Source organism: Melospiza georgiana, chromosome 4 (assembly GCF_028018845.1).
Source record: "Melospiza georgiana isolate bMelGeo1 chromosome 4, bMelGeo1.pri, whole genome shotgun sequence".
NCBI lineage: Eukaryota > Metazoa > Chordata > Aves > Passeriformes > Passerellidae > Melospiza > Melospiza georgiana.
This window is the reverse complement of record NC_080433.1, coordinates 73,056,694-73,078,266: the sequence shown is the minus strand read 5'-3', so window position 1 is coordinate 73,078,266 and position 21,573 is coordinate 73,056,694. Positions and strand designations below refer to the sequence as shown.

General features: G+C 35.9%; 1 protein-coding gene across 1 annotated transcript in view; it reads left to right on the top strand.

The window, feature by feature from the left end:
- Positions 1-21,573, top strand: part of PLCZ1 (phospholipase C zeta 1) — a 45,230-nt gene that overhangs the window by 6,809 nt on the left and 16,848 nt on the right. Inside the window, exons 4-9 of the mRNA XM_058023309.1 lie at positions 5,124-5,325; positions 6,856-7,000; positions 8,822-8,977; positions 16,199-16,423; positions 18,533-18,689; positions 20,388-20,504. Coding sequence (XP_057879292.1) covers positions 5,124-5,325; positions 6,856-7,000; positions 8,822-8,977; positions 16,199-16,423; positions 18,533-18,689; positions 20,388-20,504 — 1,002 coding nt within the window. The remainder of the gene's footprint in view (positions 1-5,123; positions 5,326-6,855; positions 7,001-8,821; positions 8,978-16,198; positions 16,424-18,532; positions 18,690-20,387; positions 20,505-21,573) is intronic.

Genomic DNA, 21,573 nt, shown 5'->3' with positions numbered 1-21,573 from the left:
GATTCACACCTGACATTTATGTCTTACTAACACCCAAATTTCAGTCTTGTTCTTCCCAAACGTCCCATTATCTGCCCATTCTACTATTAGCTTTGAATAGAAGCCTTGACTCATTAAATGAGGTTAAAGAAAAAATGCCAACTAAATGCATTTTCTTAGCTTGGTATATATGTCTTTCTTTAAAAAAATGCTTCTCATTTACATGGATAGGATTAGAGGCAGAGTGAGGATAAGAAGGTGCATCCCATCATTAATTATAATGTACTGCCACTCAAAGACTCTACTCCTGCCTATTTTACTGCTAGGCAATACAAAAACAGGGCAAAAATGCAGTCCTGTCTTAAAAAACATCTTGCTTCGTAAATAACAATATAAGCCTGGTGCATCTGTCAGATAAGGACTTTGAGTAATCCAGAATGTGTTTGTGAAGCAAAATACCATTTTCAGTTTATTCTAGTATACACAGTCATGAGGGTTTTCTTGAGTTTTTTTTGAGCATGTGTGTGAGAGACAGAGCAGGATGTAGAGCAGAAATTTGCAGAAGAGAACATTTGATCCCATTGGCCAATGTAAATCAAATTTAATAAAGCAGACATCTCTGTCAAAGTCCTACAGATTTCATAAAAAATCATGTGAAGCAAGAAACATGACTTCAAAATCTCAACAAAGACAATGGCCGTGGCTGGATTTGTGAGACACAGTAGTTCAGATGGATGAAAGGGTGTGTAAATACCCAGTCTCAGGGAAAAATTTCAAAATAAGGTGATTATAAGATAAAAGCCCTTAGGAAACTGAACTGAACTGTTCAGATAGATACTTTATTCCAGTATGAACCAGTTATAGGTGTAAGTAAGGTAGAAAAAAGCCTCCCTAGAATGTAAACTCAGAGTAGAAAAGGAATAACTGTATTTTTACTTTAAGGAATAACTGTATTTTTATTTTAGTCAGGGAAATACTTCCCTCTTTACTGCTCCCTTAGAGCACGAATGTTTCATTCTGATGTAAAGTAGTCAAATTTCACAGTATGAAATTCCATCTGATGATGTTTCATCCTGACTTTTAACAATGATTGAAAGCTTCCTCCTTCCAGTACAACAGAGGAACACCCTGGTCTGTGCACGTCTTTCTCATGAGTTCCCCCCTAAAATTACCAGTAAATATATCTGTACCCACTTTACTATCTCTGGAGGCCAAGTAATGTAGACATTTAATTACTAATTGAGCTCCTAGGAAACAAAAAGCACACACATACATTTAAAAAACCATGGGAAACACCTTTCTCCCCATTTCCTAGTCTCAAATTCAGTTCAGGTTCTTTTCTTCCCCACTCCCCAGTCTCTGCTTCAGTCCAGAAGCGCTCCAGGTTGTACTCAGTCCCCCCAGTGTTGGTTTTTTTTGGGTTTGGATTGAAGGCACTTGAGATGGTAGTTTATATTTGGACTCAGGTGTTTAATATTTTTATTAGTAAAACAGTCTTATTATTGTGAGTTTGGCAGGTTTTCATTAGAAGGCACAAAATGGCTTACAATCTTTTGTTACAAGGTCTTTTAAGACTAAACTATTCAATTAAGAGCTGACACCTGGATTATTTTCTTTTTTAACTCAATAACTGATCCCAAAGAGCCCCCAGTGTGGACTTTTCTGCGCAATTACAAAATGCCAATTAAACTCATAAAGAAGAAGGAAGAAGAAGCATGAAGAAGAAATTCAGGATGACACCCTGTGTCTTTCATTTTGCTTTTATCCACAACATACTAAAAATTTTAAAACCTCAATTTCTCACCAAGTGATACACCTACACTGCTCTTGATGTTCCACTCCAGGAGGAAACAGGTCTTGAAGGAGGCTCTGGCCAGCGCAGAATGATTTCTTCTTTTCTCTGCTTCAGTGTGGATACCCTACAGGCCTTCAGGGCAGCAAATATCTTATGAAAGTTTCCAATTTTTTCTTTCCAAAGAGGAAGAAAAATACTTTCAAAGAAGTTCCAAGATAAATAAGAAAGCAGAATGTAATAAACACTGAAAATGATGTATAATGTAATCAGAGTCTTTCAAATACTCAGGTTATATCCATAATTCCTCTCTGATGTGACAGTATTTGTCTATATGGCAGAGCTGGAGTTTACCTTAACAGGAGGAATGAGAAAAATAATTTTTTCTTAAATCAGATTAAAAAAAAAAAAACCCAAACAATATAAAAGAGTATTGCTAAAAAAATGAATTCCACACTGTCCAAAAGAGAAGGGCAAGAAAGAAATCATTGAACTTTGTGAACAGAAAGAGGCAATGAGAAGACAGAGATCTTTTCTTGTCTTCCCTTTCTACAAGGAATGGATATGTGTGTGCACACTAGCTACTGCCAAAAGGTCCTAATGGAGAAAAAGACTGAGGTTCCTCAGGGGGAGAAATGTAAGGCCTTGATGAAAGTCTTTCACTGTGGAATAGTTATGGAGATGAATTCCCATTTCCTTTAATGGAGAAGCAGAAAATGTCTGTAAATGGTCAGAAAATAGTGACTGGGCTATTCCTCAGAAATGTAAGGGCCTGTAATAAGCTCTTTAAAGATACAAAGATTTTTAGTCTGTTGATTGGAGACATGAGCTGAATATTTTATTGAAGTCTATATTGACTAACAAAAAAATGCTAGATGTTTATTTTTGGGGGATTATGCTCATCAGTACATTTGCATAAACATTAATTTCTCTTGAGAATATTGCAGTTAACTTTTGTCAATGACAAAGACAGGAAAACATAATAAATAATTCAGAATAAAAGCAAGACTTTGAAAAGCCAGTATTTTTCACTGATTTAATAAATAAATGCAGTAAAGGTAAGAATTATTAGAAAACAAAAAAATGCTCGCACACACATACAAATAGTTAGTAGCTCTACTTGTAATTGCTCAGAGAAATAGACAGACCATGAAAAATAAATTAATCAGAAATGAAATCCAGACAGTTCATGTATTCATTATAGGCAAAGCATACAGGATGAGTGTATTATGTTTTAAATAACATTTAAAAATTCAAAATGATTTTTAAAGATCTAGAAAGTAGAAAATTAATTCAATTTTTACAACTATAGAACAATATAACACAAGCATGTGGATAAACCAAAGTCAAGATACTAAATGGGATACTCTTTTCAAGAGTCATCAGGGTGGCAGGAAGTCATCCTGCAAATCTCTTAGTTAAAAGACCAAAGAAATTCCTCTGTAATATTATTGATCTGAGTAAGATCTCAGTCAAAAGTATGGATGAAACAGGGTAGGACCTTCTTAAATTATGTAATCAGGTCAGTGAAGACAGGTTGACAAATCCAAGTTCTTAGAAAATTGACTGTAACAAGCTTGGCTAATACAAGTCAAAGGTTACTTTTGAAAATAGGGGGCAAATGAATGATGAATTGAAAGACTGGAAAAGTTCAAATGGAATATCTATTTTAGAAAGGGAACATCCAAGCAACTAGACACTGTCAGTTACTAGAAAAAAAATGGAGGAAATAATAAATATGTAAACTCTTCTAAGATGGTAAATGTGAGTAGCAGTTTGTTAGGACATCCCATGAAGAAATAGGATCCTGTTTTCTCCTATGAGAGGAAAAAGGAAAATTATCAGAAATCTGAAACAAAGATGCCCTGGCTTGGATTTGTTTTTGTGGAAAGCACTGGAATGAGGGAAGTGTGAGAGTAGTTTTCACCAGTGAAAGAGTGTGGAAACAGAGGAGAGGAGTAATACCAAACTGAACAAATATTTTGGACAGCAAGGAAGTTTCAGGGTAAACTTCTGTTTCCTAATTAGGGGAAATTTCCTGAAAATGAGATTATTTAGCTGTTGAAATGGTTTTACTGGGTTGTCTGTGGGTCCTTGATCAGTGGAAGTGTGGAAGAAGAATTTCAGAAAGACTTCTGGTAGGAATAACAGTGGTGCGGTGAATGTATGTTTGATGTCTGCATGGCCTTCTGTTTTTCTTTATCACTGTAAAACATTGCAAGTTTTCTAGTTCAAAGACCTGTGTAATAGAGAAATAATTATTTTCTGTAAATTCTCATTCAGGTGTAAAACTTTCACTCTGTTACACCCCAAAGATTGATAATAGCAATTCTAACTTGTGCATTCTGGTACTTACAGTTATAGTAAGAATTACCAGGGCAGAAAAGGGGGTTTTCCTGCAGATATTTCCAGTCCTCAAGTTTGTATACATTGATTTCTAAGTTATTGTTAGCATAAAATAATCTTGGATTCTTTACTGCTTTTTCTCTACTGGCCTGCTAGGGTGACAATAAAGTTATTTTAGAGTAAGAACTGGGCAAAATCCCTCACTAATTCAAACTATGTTTTGAAGCAAAGCTGACTTTTGAGATTATATCATTTGCAAAATGACTGCATTTGAAACAGGACATTGGGAGCAATATCTGGCAGTGTAATGGCTCTGTTTGCCATTAAATCAGTCAAAAGCAGAACAAATTGGATGACTATCACTGGGATGGACTCAATTAGTTAATTTTGTTTTAAATGCAGTAGTGTAATAAGCTTGATTTGCAATTCATCTGTGTGGGCAGTAAATTATTTTGTTAAGATGCTATTTTTATTTCAAATATTTCTAAACATGATTTGATCAATATTTATTTGATTTTTTTCCACCCCTGGAGAAGATATTTGGTGCTAGGAGTCACAGGTTCTGCAAGATTATATTGAGAATTTCTTACTGACTTTTAGAGAACAATCCTGGTTCTCTTAAAAGGGAAAAGAAGATTCTCTTATCTCATTGTTGGGCGTGTCATGTTACTTTCCAAATTAAATAAAAAATATTTTACTTTATATTTAATCCGGACTACTGAAAACTCTTACTGCTGTCCATAGAAGAATAAAAGTGTCAAAACACATTTATTTCCTCTCAGAAGTTTGAACCCCAGCAATTCAGCTCCAGAGTCACATGTATCTGATTTTTGAGTTATTTATACATTTGTTATGAACTTTAAAATTTCAGGAAAGTGTTGTGCTGTATAACCTTCAGCAGTGTTCAGAACTGGGTATTAAAAATTTCAGAAAGGACATAGATACATAGATACAACCATCAGACAGGCTTCCTGACAGAGATGTTTTTCCTTTTGTTTTTGTGCAGTGAGGAAGAGAAGGCAGATGTCATTTGAAGGATTTATAAGGTACATGAACTCAGACGAATGTTCAATATTTAAAAACCAGCACAGGAGCGTCTATCAAGACATGACCCAGCCATTGTGTGACTATTTTATTTCATCTTCTCACAACACCTACTTGATAGCTGACCAACTAATGGGACCCAGTCATTTATGGGGATATACCAGGTATTTAGACATTGTTTTTTAATGTTTTAAATATTCTTTGGCTTTTTTGAAATGACTGCTAAGTCACATACACTCCTACTTGGCAAAAAGGGACAAAGCCATCAAAGATACAAGTTGAAAATGTGAGAGTGGTATTTTATTTTATGTGCACACTTTTCAATATATTTGCCAAACCATCTGTTCATAGTCTGGAAACAATTTATTTTTTTCACTTACATCTCAGAAAGTCAACCTTGCAGCAAATGAAATCTATAGTATGGTGTACAGTACATGATTAAATCAGTTTTTAATCTCAACACACTGTGCAAAAATAAATAACTCCCTGAAAGAAAGGTAAAAATCCTGGGCAAGCTCTAATCTGTTCAATATAGAGGATGTGTGTTGGAGTGTATCTGTGTCAAGAACATTTGTGGTGAGTGCACGTGGGCAGTACAAAAACCACAAAACGTGGACATTCAAGCAGGCAGGAGGGGAGGAACCTCTGCAGTGTGTGACTCCAGGAGGAGGAGTAGGACCAGGATGGCAGAGAAGATGGAAATGCATTGTGCAACAAAGGCAACACTGAGTGCAGGATATATTAAGAATTAGGAAGAGCTGTGTCTAGAATTCCTATTATTTGTACTGCTTTAGTGAAGAGAAAGCAGTTGGAACCATCATCTATCTGAACTCATTTTTTTTGGTTGCTCTCCTAATGTTCTATAATGACCTGCAACTATCAGAAACAGTACTGAATAATTAACAATATTTAAAATTCCATTATGTGAATGCTGCATTGCTGAAAGTAATTGCAAAGAGTGTATAGCCCCCTCTCTTTTCCTCTTTATCTATTATTTGTGTGAGGAAAATGCTAAAATCAGCTAGAGGCATATTTGACATATTGTTAATGTGTGAAAAGCAGCGTGTAAAAGACAGATTGGTAATTAAGTGAAAGGGTTTATAAGGAATGTTTCAGTTAGTTGCAAGTCAAATATTAGAAACCTAAGAATTTAAGGGATGCCACTAATGTATTAAAATTAAATCAGGAAAGTCAAGGTGCCTGAGAAACTTTAGCACTCTCTCTTACAAATGTGGGCTGGGGAGAACTGACTTATGTAAAGACAAAGTGCAACCTGATTCTCTAAGTGCAATGGATCTTTAAATACAGGCATTCTCAAAATTGCAAGCAAGTTTGGTAGAGTAACACAAAAGACCATTTAAAATATTTATTTTTCTGTTTTAAGTGAAAATTTTTCTTTATTCCAAAATTCCTTTATTGAAATATTTGACCCTCATTTTAAGGAAGATAATTCCGGTAATCCCATATTCTTTAGTGCTCTAAGAAAGTTTATTATATAACACACCTAGAATAAGCAACAGAAAATATGTGTGTCTCATATATGTACAATTCTGTAGGGTTTATTTTTATTTATGATGAAACTGAGGTGGTTTTCCTATAATTGATCGCTGTGCTTGTAAAAAGAAATACATCAACTTGTATAGAAAAGTATGCTATCTTTTGGCTGTGAAATGATTTCTCTTGTTCTTCTGAAGTGCTCTCCTAAAAGGATGTCGTTGCCTGGAGATTGACTGCTGGGATGGCCAAAACAACGAACCTATTGTGTACCATGGTCACACTTTAACAAGCAAAATCCCATTTCGTTCTGTAATTCATGTGATTGACAAGTATGCATTTATGGTATGTATAGATATATGTCTGCAGAAATAAGTTGGGATGGTGGCTTTGACTAAGCCAGGGACACGGCTCTTATAGATTATCCAGGGCAAAAAAATATGAAACAGAGCATGTGGCAATGGGCATTGTTAAAATTAATTACAGAGCAAGTGTGCTATTTGTTCTTAATGTATTTTAAAAACTTTTAAAGGAATCATAATCATTTTTCCTGATAATGAATATACACCAAACTTAGTGCAAAGGATTCAGGTGATCTTGCTCAGCTTCTTGGGTGTAATTCTCACCTCAGATCATTTAAACAAGGATTGATTATAAATTGAAGAGCTACTTCAGAATTGGTCTGACATTTTCTCCCTTTTTATATCTTTTAACGGTTTTTGTGTCACTTATTCTTCTACTGCTATCAGTCTGTCTTATATCCTATATGTGACTTTGTGAAATAGACAATAATTTTAGATAATAGATGAGTCGGAGACTTTGTTTTCCATTTCCTCTCTTTTTATTTTGAATGTTGACCTGATAAGCGTTAGCAGTTACTGATTTTTTGGTCAGGTGACTCACAGGGCAAGGTTCCTTCTGCCTATCTCTGGGAAAGCACTGAAATCTGGAGAGTTTTTGGCACTGTCTCAGGCTTTTGTATAGGCTTTTGGCAAAACTCCTGCTCAAAGCAAGTGCTGTATGAATATTAATACAAATCTCAGAATCAGGCCAGCATTGTGTGTCTGAATTTATACATCCATGATCGTAAATTTATGTGGATTTTTACACATGTGTTATTAGCCTTCTCAGTGCTAATGAAAGCTGTGTTTTTTCTCTTCAGTTTTCTGTATACAATTTTATTAATCTCTGATTTTAAAAGTGAAATTAAAACCATTATTTTATTCCATTGTTTTTCAAAACTCATTGGATATAACTCTCCTATTCTCACTAATACACAACATATTGTGCTTAATTCTAATGCAAACTTTATTTCTCAAGCCCAAGTGCCAATGAGATTATAAAATCACAACAGGTAATGGTTGGTACCAGCTGTCCATGCAAGCTGAGCTCTGCTTCTCTTAACAAAAGCTCATGGGACAAAATGTAAAGACAGGAAAAACTAAAATGGGGTTTTCCTTCTTGACAATTTAGGTCCTGCCTGAGCAAAGATTTCATTCAGACTATGGTTTTGGTAGCCACCATTATTACTGTCAACTGCTGAGATTTATTTGTATGTTTAAATGGATATGTTTCTTTTGAGTTATTATCTAGGTTTTACTCAATTTCCCCTTTTCACCTTTCATCTTTAATTTTTACTCAATTACCCTTGCTTGAGTACTGTGATGAGTAAAGTGTAGACTGTCCCTAGAAATGTTTATGGTATTATTAAAAATTTTAAAAAATGCATAGCTTGTCTTTGCAGAAGTAATAATTTCTGAACAAGCTTTAGGGAGACTATCAGCTTGAAAAGCAATTCAAAAAATCTGTCACAAACAAAAGCAAAAGACATTTAATCTTGTTTTATGTTGTCAATTTTAATTTTAGAATTTGATTTTACCTTTTAAAACCAAAACAAAGCAGTTCTTTTTACACCTGTGCCTATGTCCAGCTCTGCTTTAGCTTTCTGAAGGTGCATTTTTTTCTTCTTCAATTGTGCTTTCTCTTTTCCACAAATGTGAGCTTTTTCTATTGCCTTACTAACCTGAAACAACTGATCTATATTCTGCATGCTTTGAAAATGAAGGTAAATACAGATTGCCGAGGGGACTTTTGTAAGATATTTTGGAAAAGCAATTATTCTCATTTTTATTTATTAATACTAACATCCCAAAATTATGTTTCCAGTCATCTGCCTATCCAGTTGTACTGTCTTTGGAGAACCACTGCAGCCCTAAACAGCAGGAAGTGATGGCAGTCTGCTTGAAAAGTATTCTAGGTGACAAACTTCTTTCTTCACCACTTAATGGTGAGGTAGATATGACACGACTGCCTTCTCCTGAGGTAATAAGTTTTCATTTTTCTCTATTAAAAAAATGGAAAAAATTGTGGGGTTCTTCACTTTTTTTGTTCTTAATCCTCTGGAACTGAATTTATGGATTACATCTGGTGTCAGAAATAGACTTCAGTTAGTAACAAAACAATTTAAACAGCAGAAAAAAGCCCCATGGAAAGATGCACATGTTGCTGTATCTGTTATCTGCTGATTTATTTTTTCTTGTTTGAATTGAAGGAAATTCCTGAAATTTAAACTTGTTATTGAAATGGAAACCTGACCCAGGATTTCATTTTGTCAGTAACAGTGATAATGAAGTTTTTCTTGGTGTTCTACTACTACAAAGCCATTCTCTTTCTCAGTGTGCTTCTCCCCAAGACAGTGTTCCTCAGCTGGTGGCCTGAGACCCCTGGGATATGAAATCAGAAAAGGCAATTAGATGGGTATTGAAAATTTTATTGCAAGCTAAAACAAATAAATGTCCACAGTTCCAGTCTTTGCACATAATTTTCTTTCAAGGACAATTTTTTTTTTTAAATCTCTTGTAGCACAAATACATGCATATATACAAAATACTTATTTAGGCTTGCCACTGTTGCTAGTGATAGCTATATTTTACACTTTTTTTTTTTACAGTAGCTAAAAAAAATGCAAATGAAAATGTGGAGAGGAAGCACGGTCATAAGAAAAAAAAACACACAAAAGGTTGTAATTTTCAAAGGATTTCTCAAGGAAAAATATTTTTGAAGCAATCTGTCCAGAAGATGTGTTAAAGTATTACCATATTCTTCTATTTCCATAACAATGTTGTTATAAATTTATTTAATATTCACATTTATCCGCCTTTTGTTTTTATTGTACCATTATATTTTTTTACATCATGGTGTCCAATATAATTTTGATGCCTTAAAAACTGCTTTTTCAATTAGGAAAAAATATAAACTATACCAAACAAGAGGGCTTGTTTTAAAGCTTCTCAAAGCATGGCTGGATTCAGTGTAGGAGATGTCCAAAGATCATACACCCTCTGAAGCAAGCACAAAATCAGTGAACATGGAATCACTGAATCACTTAAAAATATTACTGTGTATGATATATGTCTCTTACCATATGGTTACTGTGATATAGGGAATTCATACTTTATATTTCCATAGCTTAAAGTTTTCATGAGTCAGTTTTGCCTGAAAATGGATTGCTGGGTCTATAAGTATGGAAATGCTGACTGGTGAGATTTATTCTCCTGAACTTTCAACATATTAAAGAATTGCCAGACATATTTCCCATTTGTGCCAGGTGTAAGGATTACCTAAATACCACCACTGTCCTCAGCTGGTTACAAAAGTTTGAATTTAATAAATTATTATCTTGAGAATGAACATAAATTAGGATCATCTCCATTTCTCCTAAATGTACTTATCAAGCATGTTAGAAAAATCAGTAGGATTTTACCTAGCAATGGAAATATGTAGCTATGGCAGAATTTGTAAATTCAGTAGTCAGCTTGACTTTTGGCTGGCATCCTTTTGAAAAACAACTTTAGTCCATGTTCAAAAGGAATTTAGTGGCATCACATCTTTAAAGCTTGGGACCTTAACCAGGCATTTTCAAGGCCTGGTTAAATTTGTTATGATTTTAGAAAGCCAAATTCTGAATTTAGTCTTCAGACTGCTTTGCTTAAGCTGTGCAAAGGAGATGTTACAGAATCATAAATGATGAATTTAAAATGCTCTTTGTGGGAAGGATTCTCAGTTAGTGTGGGAAAAAAAGCTGTCACCTATATAATTTACTGCTCCATTTTTTTCAAGATGGAGCATGAGCACTAATAGGGAAAAAGCCACCTCAGTGTTCCTCAAGATCAGAATTAAATGGTTCTCTTTTGTGTAGATGAAGTGGGAAAACATACGGTTTCTCACAACACTTCAGAGAAACATTTCCCAATTACAGGTTCCTTTTAGGTTTTGGAGGCTTCCATGGAAATTATTTTCTCTTCTCTTATATGGTCAATCTTCTACCTCCTTCTTTAAGTAGATCTTGAGCTATACCTTTGTCCCCTGAGACGATTTTGTGTGTGTGGAAGGAGGTTAAAATGAGGAACAAACCCACTTAGTTGGTTCCTTGGACCACCTTGCAATGAAGTCTCCTACCATTGTAATTCAAAGTGAAAATCACGTGGAGGGCCAGAAAATAGTAGTGGAGGATCACTGAACACTTCTTGTGTCTGCTTTTCCCAACACTTCCTTCATCTGAATAAACAAACCCCAGAAAATTTCAGGAAGAAAGTTATTTTTTTAATTCTTTGCCCTCGGTCATATATTCACACTTCCAGCTGATTATATTGATATTGTTAATTCCCTGCAATTCCTGTATGCTGTAGCATCTCAACACACAATTCTTCCTCTACATATGAAGGAAAGAGAAGACTTTTGCTCTGTTTCTTTCTTTCTTTCATACATACCTGATCCCATGAGAAACTGAGGCTGCCCTTAAGCTTCATCTATCTATTCTACCTTTTTGCAGGGCAAATGTTTTGCCACCCAAAGCAGCAGATCTGATAAAATTCTCTGTTCCCAGTCTTGGCCATCATGGTGCTTCTGAAGAGACTTCATGAACTTCCTCTCATATTCACTGGAATATCAGGTCCTTTGAGTCAGTTCCTGCACTAAATTAGATGTGGCATCACTGACTGGTGCCAGACATCCCTGCAGGTTGCACCAGCACTCCTGGTGATGTGCTGATAGAAAGTGAAGGAATGAAGTGTCTTATGCAGCAATTCACAGTTGAACTTAGAAAATATCAAAAAATTGTGTTAAATATATGTTAGAAGATATACTTACCCTGCTGTGTCCTTCCTCTCAAAGAAATTTGACAGCAATTGAAAGAAACATGTAGGCATCCAATGTAACACAGAAAAGAATGTAAACACACTGCTTTGATGAAGATTTGTTCCTCTATTATTTTGCATTGTGGTGCATTGAACTGCCTTGCACTGCTGACAGGATATATATATCAGATAGTTAGGGAACTTTTATTATTTGCAGGTTTCCTGTCACAAAGTTGGAATTGATGTGTGATTAACTGAATGGGAAATGGCAGCTACTGTGATTTTACAAGTTGTCTTTAATGTTTACCACACAGCTGCAAGATCAATTACTGTATTGTGGTGATTCACAAGCACTTCTGGCCAGGATTGCCAAGGCTTCCTATGGTTGTTAAACCTGTGGTGTCCAAATAAAAGGATCTATTTAATGATCTCCTTGAGAAAGATCAATAGAAAGTCTCCAGTACAACTTTATGGGCTATGGACATTTTAAATTCTGCTATTATGGGGAAAACCAGTTAACCCCATAAACCAGGACTCATTGTTCCCACTTTTCTTCAGCTTTATCTACTCAGTGTACAAAGGAGCTTTCTCTATACAGTGAGTGTTTTCACTGAGAAATTCAAGATCAAGCCTGCTTTAGTATATCTGATTCTGTTCCTTCAGTTATGAGAGGAATTCCTATTTATTTTGGGAATTTCAAATATGCAAACACCTTGACCAAGTCTTTGCATCAGAAATGTCTTTGCTTCTTAGCAATTCAAAACATTTCTCTTGCCTTTCAATCAGTCTGTGGTATCTATTCTTTACAAAAAGAAGAAGAAAGATATGAGAATGTGGTATGTCTTGGTGATGACCTCAAAAAACCCCCGAAAACCAGCATTGTTTCTCATAAAATTACTAGAATCTCTAGGCTGTACTGAGTACTTATAGAAGGCTCATCTAATTCCTTCACTATTTTTAGGCATTGTGCTCTTCTTGAGGGAACATGGTTTTCCCAGAAATGTGGTAAACATGTGACAGCCATTATCTGTTGGCAATAGGTTCCCTGTAGTGTAAAGCAACTGCAGGAGGCAACTAAAAGCAAGACATTGCCATATTTTATATCATCACCCAGGCAGGTTGATGGTTTATTTGGTGTCTAAAAATCAGGTTGTTTGTTTGTCAAGGTGTCTTCTTGGAACACTGAGCTTTGCTAAGGAATCTGCCATGAGGACTCTGAGCACACTGGTTTAATATCCTGGCCAACCTGCAACCATCTTTCTCCACATTCATCCTTTGGATTTCTTTCCAATCCGTCCAGAGATTTAGCTGCCTTTGTAGAATATCATCTCAGCTGTAGCACAGCTGTTCACCTTGGATGAGACTTGCCTGAAGTTTACTACAGAGCACAATACAGAAGTGGAATTTTCGTGGTAGGGTGCTTCTCACTGGGTAAATGTGTTGTATGAAAACTTGCTATGAGCTAGCTAAAATGCTGCTCCTGATATAATTAATATCTATTTGCCCAGAGCTCAGACATTGCTGGTAGTATTAAAGTATCTTGATAATTGTGATTTATAAGGCTGCCACAAAGACATCCAGTCACACTTCACTAAGTGTGATTCTCTTGAATTGTTAAAGATAGCTGGTGTTGGGTTTTTTTAACAGTTGTACTTAACAAATCTTGTCATTGTCTCAAAACCTTTCCCTGTGTTAGACTTCACAGGAGGTGTTGCATCTTCATCCTGTATCAGAATTTAAGGCAGCAACACAATTCTTGAAATAGAATATTATGTAAAAGTCAGAAGAGATTTTTAACCTTGTTACTTAGCAAGATTTTCAGGATTTGATATTCCTCTAACTAAGCACCTACAGCTGGTAAGGAGAGGAGAAGGGAGAAAAACAAGTTAAATTTAAACTGGAGAAACTATTCTTTTTTTAATACTTATATCTCAAATCCAGGGTTTATTCCTTACATTTTTGGGAAGTGAAGTTTTGCATTACATAATCACAGAGATCAATAGGTGGGTTTGCTTGATCCAAAGTGCTTGTGATTTTTATCTTGGAAACTTGGCATTGCTTCAGCTGATTTGTGTTATACATCACATTAACTAGAATATACAAAAACCCAGACTTTTGTTCATTTAATTATGTAAATATTTGTTCCAGTTGATTGTACTTTGAGGCTTTTGCTTATGCCAACCTTGAAGTCCCTCTATGCTCTAGGGAAGACCTATTATGTTTTACATATTTAAATTTTTTAGTATGCTTACAGTTTATATAGAGGTAATCAGCAAATGTATTTTTAACGTACTTTGCCTTTCATAATAAAACTAGAAATGAGAAGTTTTAGTGAATACTCAGAGTTTCAGCTTATTAAAAGACTTTTCAGCTCTCTTGGAAGACTTGGACTTGTAGAGAAAAAAGGGGTCACATGCTTAGCAGCGCTGATTACCAATTAAAGAACTCAGATTTCACAGTCACTGATTTTGCAACCATACATTTATTGTAAGTTTTTTTGAAGATCTTTGAAGTTCAGACAAAATCCTTGATATGTCATTTTTTCACTCTGTGTTTCACTTTCAACCATTTGGGGTAACTATTATTACAATTTTCTTCTGGCCAAAAAATAGCAAATTTTCATATCACTAGGGTATTTTTATGACTGTTTCTAAAATGAGTCATGATTTTAAAATGTTGTCTTTGTAGAAAAAAAACCCAAAAAACCTTAAAAAACTCCTCCTACCTCAGGGTGTTTACATTTTTGCTAACAGCTTGTAAACAGAATTTTAGAGACTGACTTAAAACATCATGACCCATTTTTTTATAACTACACACACATTCTACAGTCTTTTTTATTTAAAGAAATTTGCATACAGGAGTCAATAATGTAACCATAGAAAGTGTTTTATTCCCCTGTATACTAGGCTTGGTTTTTTAATTTGGAGAATTAAGTCTTCATGTGAATAACAAAATACAAGATTGAAAATGGATAGAATAGCTTTTAAACATTGGGAAATATGAACATACAAAGGAAAATTCAGAACTCTTAAAAATATGGGTTAATTTTAATTTATTTTAGCATGAATAATATTAAATTTATTCTAAAAATATCACAAGGAAAAAAAAAAAAGAGTGCATCAATAAGAAATGAAGGAAATGTTAAAGGGCATCCTTATTCTGAGTCACCAGTGCAGAGAGACTGATCAAACCTCCCAGCAGCATGGCACTGATAGATATTGGGCATGGGATGTCTCATTGCACTGGCACCCTGGCAAACTACCAGCCTGAAATCTGAAGTGATAAAGGGATTATGAGCAATGGAGCAACAATGGCAATGAATGGAATGTCTCTGTCCTTGCCTATAATGGCTCTGGTTTCCATTATAGAACTTTGGGTTCATATGTTTTCATCATCCACACCTTTTATATTTACTTAGTGGATACTTCAAACTACAGCATTTCAGTTACCTTTCATTTATTGTGAAATGATTTGTTCCCTCTTCCTGCCACACTCCCTTTTCACTCCCTTTTCACATAGGAAATTTAAGGAATATTTTTGAGGATCACTTTATTCAAGAGCCATAGTAAGTCCTGTTACTCACTGGCAGCTCCAGTGTCCAGATGTAGATTTGAGTGTCTGCTACATAATAACAGCTTTACTATAAATATAATTTTGTAATCAAAGTGAAATATAAATTCAAATAATTCTGTTGCATAGATGAAAGCCATGTTATTAGTATCACTATAATTGAGAGATGCTTTTCCCCCTTTACATTATATATTATGGAGGTTGATACATGCTCATTTATAAACAGAGAAACTGCTTAGACAAAATCACCAAACTGTTGTTTCCCTTAACCGGGTAAGATCAGCATAAAGGATCTACTATAAAGAACACAAGGTATAAACAAAAATTTTAATTTGGTACACAAGAGAGATATGCACAACAAATCAAATGACAAATTTCCTGCAGCCTCAATGATAGATGAAAACATTCCAAATTAACATCATACATGTCTATAAGTACACACACACACACATACACACACACACACACACACACACACATATATATATAAGGACATTTAGGCATAGTGAAAAAATATAATTTTCCATCTTGTCTGGCTCTCGCCTTTGGCTCTTACTTCCTACTTATGTTTTCATAGTTTCAGCATCTGTGTGCCTGTGGTGGAGAGCCTTTTTTCCAGTCATGGGGTTAGATAGCCACATTCTGTTGTGTACTTTGGTCCCCAGATTGTGTTTGGTTCATTTGGCTTTGGCTTCTGCCTCACTCATATCTATTTTGCTTCATTTTATAAGCTCACTTCATTATACTTAATAAACAACTTTGAAGACGAGTTAAATAATACCAAGAGATGAAAAATCTACATAATTCTAGTTATTATTGTTAAACCTCTTTTCTACAGGCATTAAAATTCAAAGTTCTGATAAAAAATAAGAAAGTTGGAACACTTGAGCAAAGCATGCTCAGGATGGAGGAGGAGTATGGTGGTGAGGCAGAGGAAGTGTCTGACTCTGACGTTCCCTCTGATGATGATGACGCAGAAGTCGTGCCTCCTGGAGGACCCAGGACTCCTTCCAAAAGAAAAGCAGATCGTAGATCTTCACTTCAACCTCAAAAAAAAAGCAAGGTAGCTTTTGCTTCAATTGAATATAGAGAACACACATAGATTTTTTTTTTTTAAGAAGGACTATATTATCTTAAAATAGAGACTAAATTTAAAAGGGAAACTTTAAAATTGCTAAGATCAGTGCATTTGGAAATTACATGTTTTAGCTGAAGCTTTCAGAGATTTCCTATTTTTATAAGAAAAGTCAGACTGGACCACATTTTAGTATCCAACCTCCCTTTGGTCCCATCTTGAACTTCAACCCCATTTTCCTCTTTCTGTGCTTGTCCCAGGTGCACAGTACCGCAGTAGATTTAAGATGAAGATACCCAAGTGTTTTGTTGGCGCCATGGCCCCCTGGAGCTATGTATAGAGAACATTTATAGCACTTCCTAACAGGCAGAGTTAACTATTTCTTCCCCAAGTCTACCAGTCTATTTTTAAGACAGATAGTTTCCCCTATTTTCTTCTGTTCTGTGATTTTTTACATTAAACTTGGTGCACATTCCTGGTTGTGCTGAAACATTTTTCAGCACCTGGAATTGAAGAGGCATTTTAACATTTATCATGTAGAGACTTAACGTTAAGCACTATTTCTGAAAAAAGTGTAAAAATTGGGTGTAATCTCCTATCTGAAAGTCAAATTGAACTTTTTTTTAACCAAGTATAATTCTCTACCATTGAAAATCCGTTGCTTTCTCAGAGTTGAAACTGCTTTGTTCAACTTTTTTAAGATGTCAAGCAGCACCTGAAGTGTCCAGTCACTCTTGCACATCATGCTCTGATTACCTAAATGTGGCTAAACTGGCAATGTTCCTCAGAGCCCAGTGTTCTTGCTGAGAAACAGTGTCTCTTTTTTTTTGTATAATTTGATGGTGAAAGTTTTTGCTTCTTTCTCATTCCATCTGACATGGAGAAACAGCAAGGAAAAATGCTGAGGAAGGATGGAGTCTTCTTTGAACAGGAAATGTCAAATTTCTGGGCAAAAGTTTTCAAGTTTATCGATAGGACCTTTTTACAGATGAGAATGTATTGTGGAACACATTGCGAATGTATTGTGGAATACTCTTAAACAGCAGCAACAAAAAGTATCTGCTCATGTTTCACAGGCAGAAGGGGAAGTGGTTTCCAGGGTCCCACTCTGTTGGACTATTTGCCTTGCTATCCCACTTTTGGGAGGAGGGGTGGGAGAGCATTTGAATCTGCAGAAGGTGCCCCAGTGATGCTGTTGGCTTTGCCTGCCTCCAGAAAGTTGCATTTTTCAGGATTTCCATGGCAGCAGACCCCTATTGCTCCTCGTGGGACACAGCCTCAGAATAATTAATGCTCTTGAACTTTGCATAGTTTAAGAGCCATGAGGAGGCAAACTCTGTTATTTTGTCAGATGAGACTTTGCCTTCAGAAGCTTTAATGGAATGTAAACATGATTAGCATCAGCAGCTCTCTGCTGGCTACTGCCCCCAATTAGCTCACAAGTTGTGCTGTGGAAAATGAAGTGGTCATGTAGTGCCTCACTGTAAGAGAGAAGACCCTGGTAAAATGTCAGTCATTTCTGCTTGTTTTGGTAATGCAGCAAGACTAAATTAAGATTTTGGTGAGAGAATCTTTGACCTTAATCAAGAAGAAAAGTTTTTCTGACTTCAGAGCAATGCTTAGAGGAATAATATGCCTTTGACTGATTTGTTTGGCACAGTGTAACATTTTCCTGTTATTCTACATTTTATAGATGAGTTTATGCTGTTGGTCCTTTCTAGTATTTCATATATTTACAAATAGAAAGTTGGAGGTATATTTTTAAGGAGTAATGTTAAAAGCCAAGAAAAATGATGTTATTGCAAACATCTTAGAAGCAGGAAAACTGTAAAGCTATGCAGAATATTCTGCTAGGAAGCATCTCTCCACTCACCCTATGATTACTATGATGAACATGAACAAAATAACCTCAATTTTCTCTCACTAGATCAAATCTCACTATTAAAGGTCATATTTATTAAATTCATTAACTGTGGCATCTTTTCTCGTGCTTCATGCATCCAAAATTATTGTTTCTGTGAATTATTAATAGTAATAATAATGAAATATGCATTATTGTGACTTTTTAAATTCCATTATTCATCTGATGATTATTAGGTGCAGAAGATAAAGATTGCCCTTGCATTGTCAGACCTTGTGGTTTATACAAAATCTCAGAAGTTTGTGGGCTTTGAGCATTCCATGCAGTTTCAGAAGTGCTGGGAAAATAATTCCATTGGAGAGTCTCGAGCACGAAAACTTGCAAGAGTTTCAGGTAATTTCTTTTGAGTTAATTAGTTTAAAGTTACTTGTTGCTATGGTTCACTGCTTAGGCATTGGAAGGGTAAAAATTTTATGAAACAACTGCTGTCTGATTTTATTTGGCTCTTTGTATAATACTGTTTCAGAAATGTCCTTTGAATAGCATTTTTTAAAATTTCTGTTGGTTTTGTGGGGAAAATTGAAATTCAACTTTGTTTTAATTCCGTGTATTTTTATAAGAACAAATATTAACACAGTCTACAAAATAAATGTCTGCCTTTTGATTCATTGTTTTCTGCATCAAATAATTTAAGAGTTCAGCCAGTACTTGAAGAAGCGTGGAAAAAATTTCACTCCCCCCCCTCCTCCCTTCCCAAAATCTGGGCTGAAAAAGTGGAGTTGGCTTGGCAGTGCCCCGGCTTTGGTGAGAGCTGCAGATAAGAGCCCACATTAAAGGGCTGGATAAAGCCCAGAGCAGGCAGTTTGCTCCACTGGAGCACGCCTTTCATCCCAGCCAAGCTGGGCTATTCCAAACCCATTCTGGCTTGGGGCATCTCCGTTTGGTGGAGGCAGCACAGTGCAGCCTCTGCTGTTCTAGCTCCAGCTGCCTGCCCGGGGCTCTGGGGGTGTGGAGAGCAGAGATCACCGGCTGTGACAATGGCAATGGCAATGACAATGGCAATGACAATGGCAATGGCAATGGCAATGACCCCTGCCACATGCCCATTCACTCGGGGCCAGCCCTGCTGCCACCCACCCACTTTGTGGAGGCGCTTCAGGGCCTGGTGAGGTGAATGATGCATCAAAAAGTAGGATTTTACAGCCATCCACAGAGAGTCCTCTCTGTTCCTCCAGCACCCTAGGGAATTAAAACTAATTCTATAACTCTCCCTCTCTCTAAAAAACCACCCCCAAACAACAAACCCAACCAAACAAAACCCCTAAACAAACAAAAAATTATGAGAGGAGAATGGAATATATCCATTCCATTCATCCAGAGAGATGAGCCTGGAAATGTAGATTTTTGGCGAATAACTAAAAATTGTGTAGATAGAAGTCATCTGGAGCTTCCCACATCTGTGTAGTCCATGCCTGCATATGAAAAAGGAGGGAACACAGCCAGCAGAAGGAAAAACAATGTTCATGAATAGTTAACAACTTCTGAGGCTTATATAAGAATAATTTAAGTGGCTTTAAAAAGTGTGCTGTTCCCTGGTCTCAATATTATTTAGTCATTTTATTTAAATCTCCTAACAGCAAACTAGCCAAGATCATCTAGAGATGATTTTCTCTTTCATTTTGAGCTACTATAGAATGGGGAAACTTTTGTGCAGTTCCCTGTTCTGTGTCTTAGTTTCCCATGAGAACACAGTGGGCTTTAGTGTAGAAATCATATAATTACTGTAAAAAGATGAAGAAACAGAATATTCCAGTGAAGGAATGATTTTTGGTTCATGAACTTCTTAAAAAAGTCTGCACTATATACAGGAATGCTGTCAGATTCAAATACATGGAAGATATTAAGGTTTCAAAATAAGATTTCAGGCATAGCTCAGAGTGGTCCATGTATTAATGTTAAAATAGAATACATTGATATAATATTGTGTATAAAATTTCTGGATCCAATGACTGCATTTTTATTATTTATTCAAATAGGACCTCTTTGATAGCAAAGGTTTTCTTACCAAGATTTTATCCTTCTGTTTATCAGCAAGCCAGTTTATTGCACATACTACAAGATTTATTACAAGAATTTACCCCAAGGGATCAAGAATGAAATCTTCAAATTACAATCCTCAAGAGTTCTGGAATATAGGGTGTCAAATGGGTATGTATCCTTGCAGAGACTATTGCATTCTAGGCTTTACAAATGCAAGGGTTTCTTGCTTTCTGTAGCATTTTGGTGTTATATAGGTTGCATATTTCTCACCAGTGGCATTATTTTAATTTTTTGTTATATAAACTTTTCCTTCTACCCACATCTCCCATTAGTTTTTCATCCCCGGTAGTTGTAAACATCACTTTGTGTTGAATAGCTGTCTCTTATCCCAGATACTTAATTTATTGTACTTTATTAATTTCTTTAAACTATGTTTTTGAATTGGATATTAACTCTAGTGATAATTTAGCATTTTTAAGCTTCCATTACTCAGCAATGGAAGTTTCTTCTGCAGGGTCTCTGGGTTTTCAATGGCTCCTGTGACTTGAGCGGTACAGGGGCAGGAGATGTGAGCACAACCATTGATAGTAGTGCCAGAAATCCCAGAACAGGATATGTTACACAAGGAAACACAAACATTCCTGGTCAGGACCACACCCAGGTTCAGCTGGGAGCTGCTGGGAGCCTCCAGTCTTTATTTAAATGTAACATACATTTAGAATCTTAATTCCCACTGCATAACACATTAGTTTCCTGAGCAACAAAATAAAAATTATTTCTGCTTCTCTTCATTGCAAGTTATTACTTTGAATTTGTTAAAAATAAGCATGGCATTACTTCTGTGGGTACAGCAGGCTTTGAAAAACCTGTTACCTATAAGCATTTTGTCCTTTTTTATGGCCTTAGAGACAATTTTACCTTCATCTGTTCTTCAGTTTGAAAGATTCTCATTACAGAATATTTTTCTATGTCTGCCTGCTACATCTTCTTCAGCCCTAGGTAAAGGAGAGCAGAATAGTTGAGCTTCTTTTTTTTTTGTTGTTTTGTACTCACAAATAAATTCTGTCTTTGAGTCTTGGCCAAGGGCACCTGAGGGAGGCTGCAGGGTGAGCAGGGCACTTTGCTGCAGGCTCCTGGTTTGGAGGTGAAAGGTTTGGATTCACCTTGTTATGTTAAAATACACACTCATCCAAGGACAGGCACAGCTTCCACTCTGCCTGCAGGGCCCTGGAGCTTA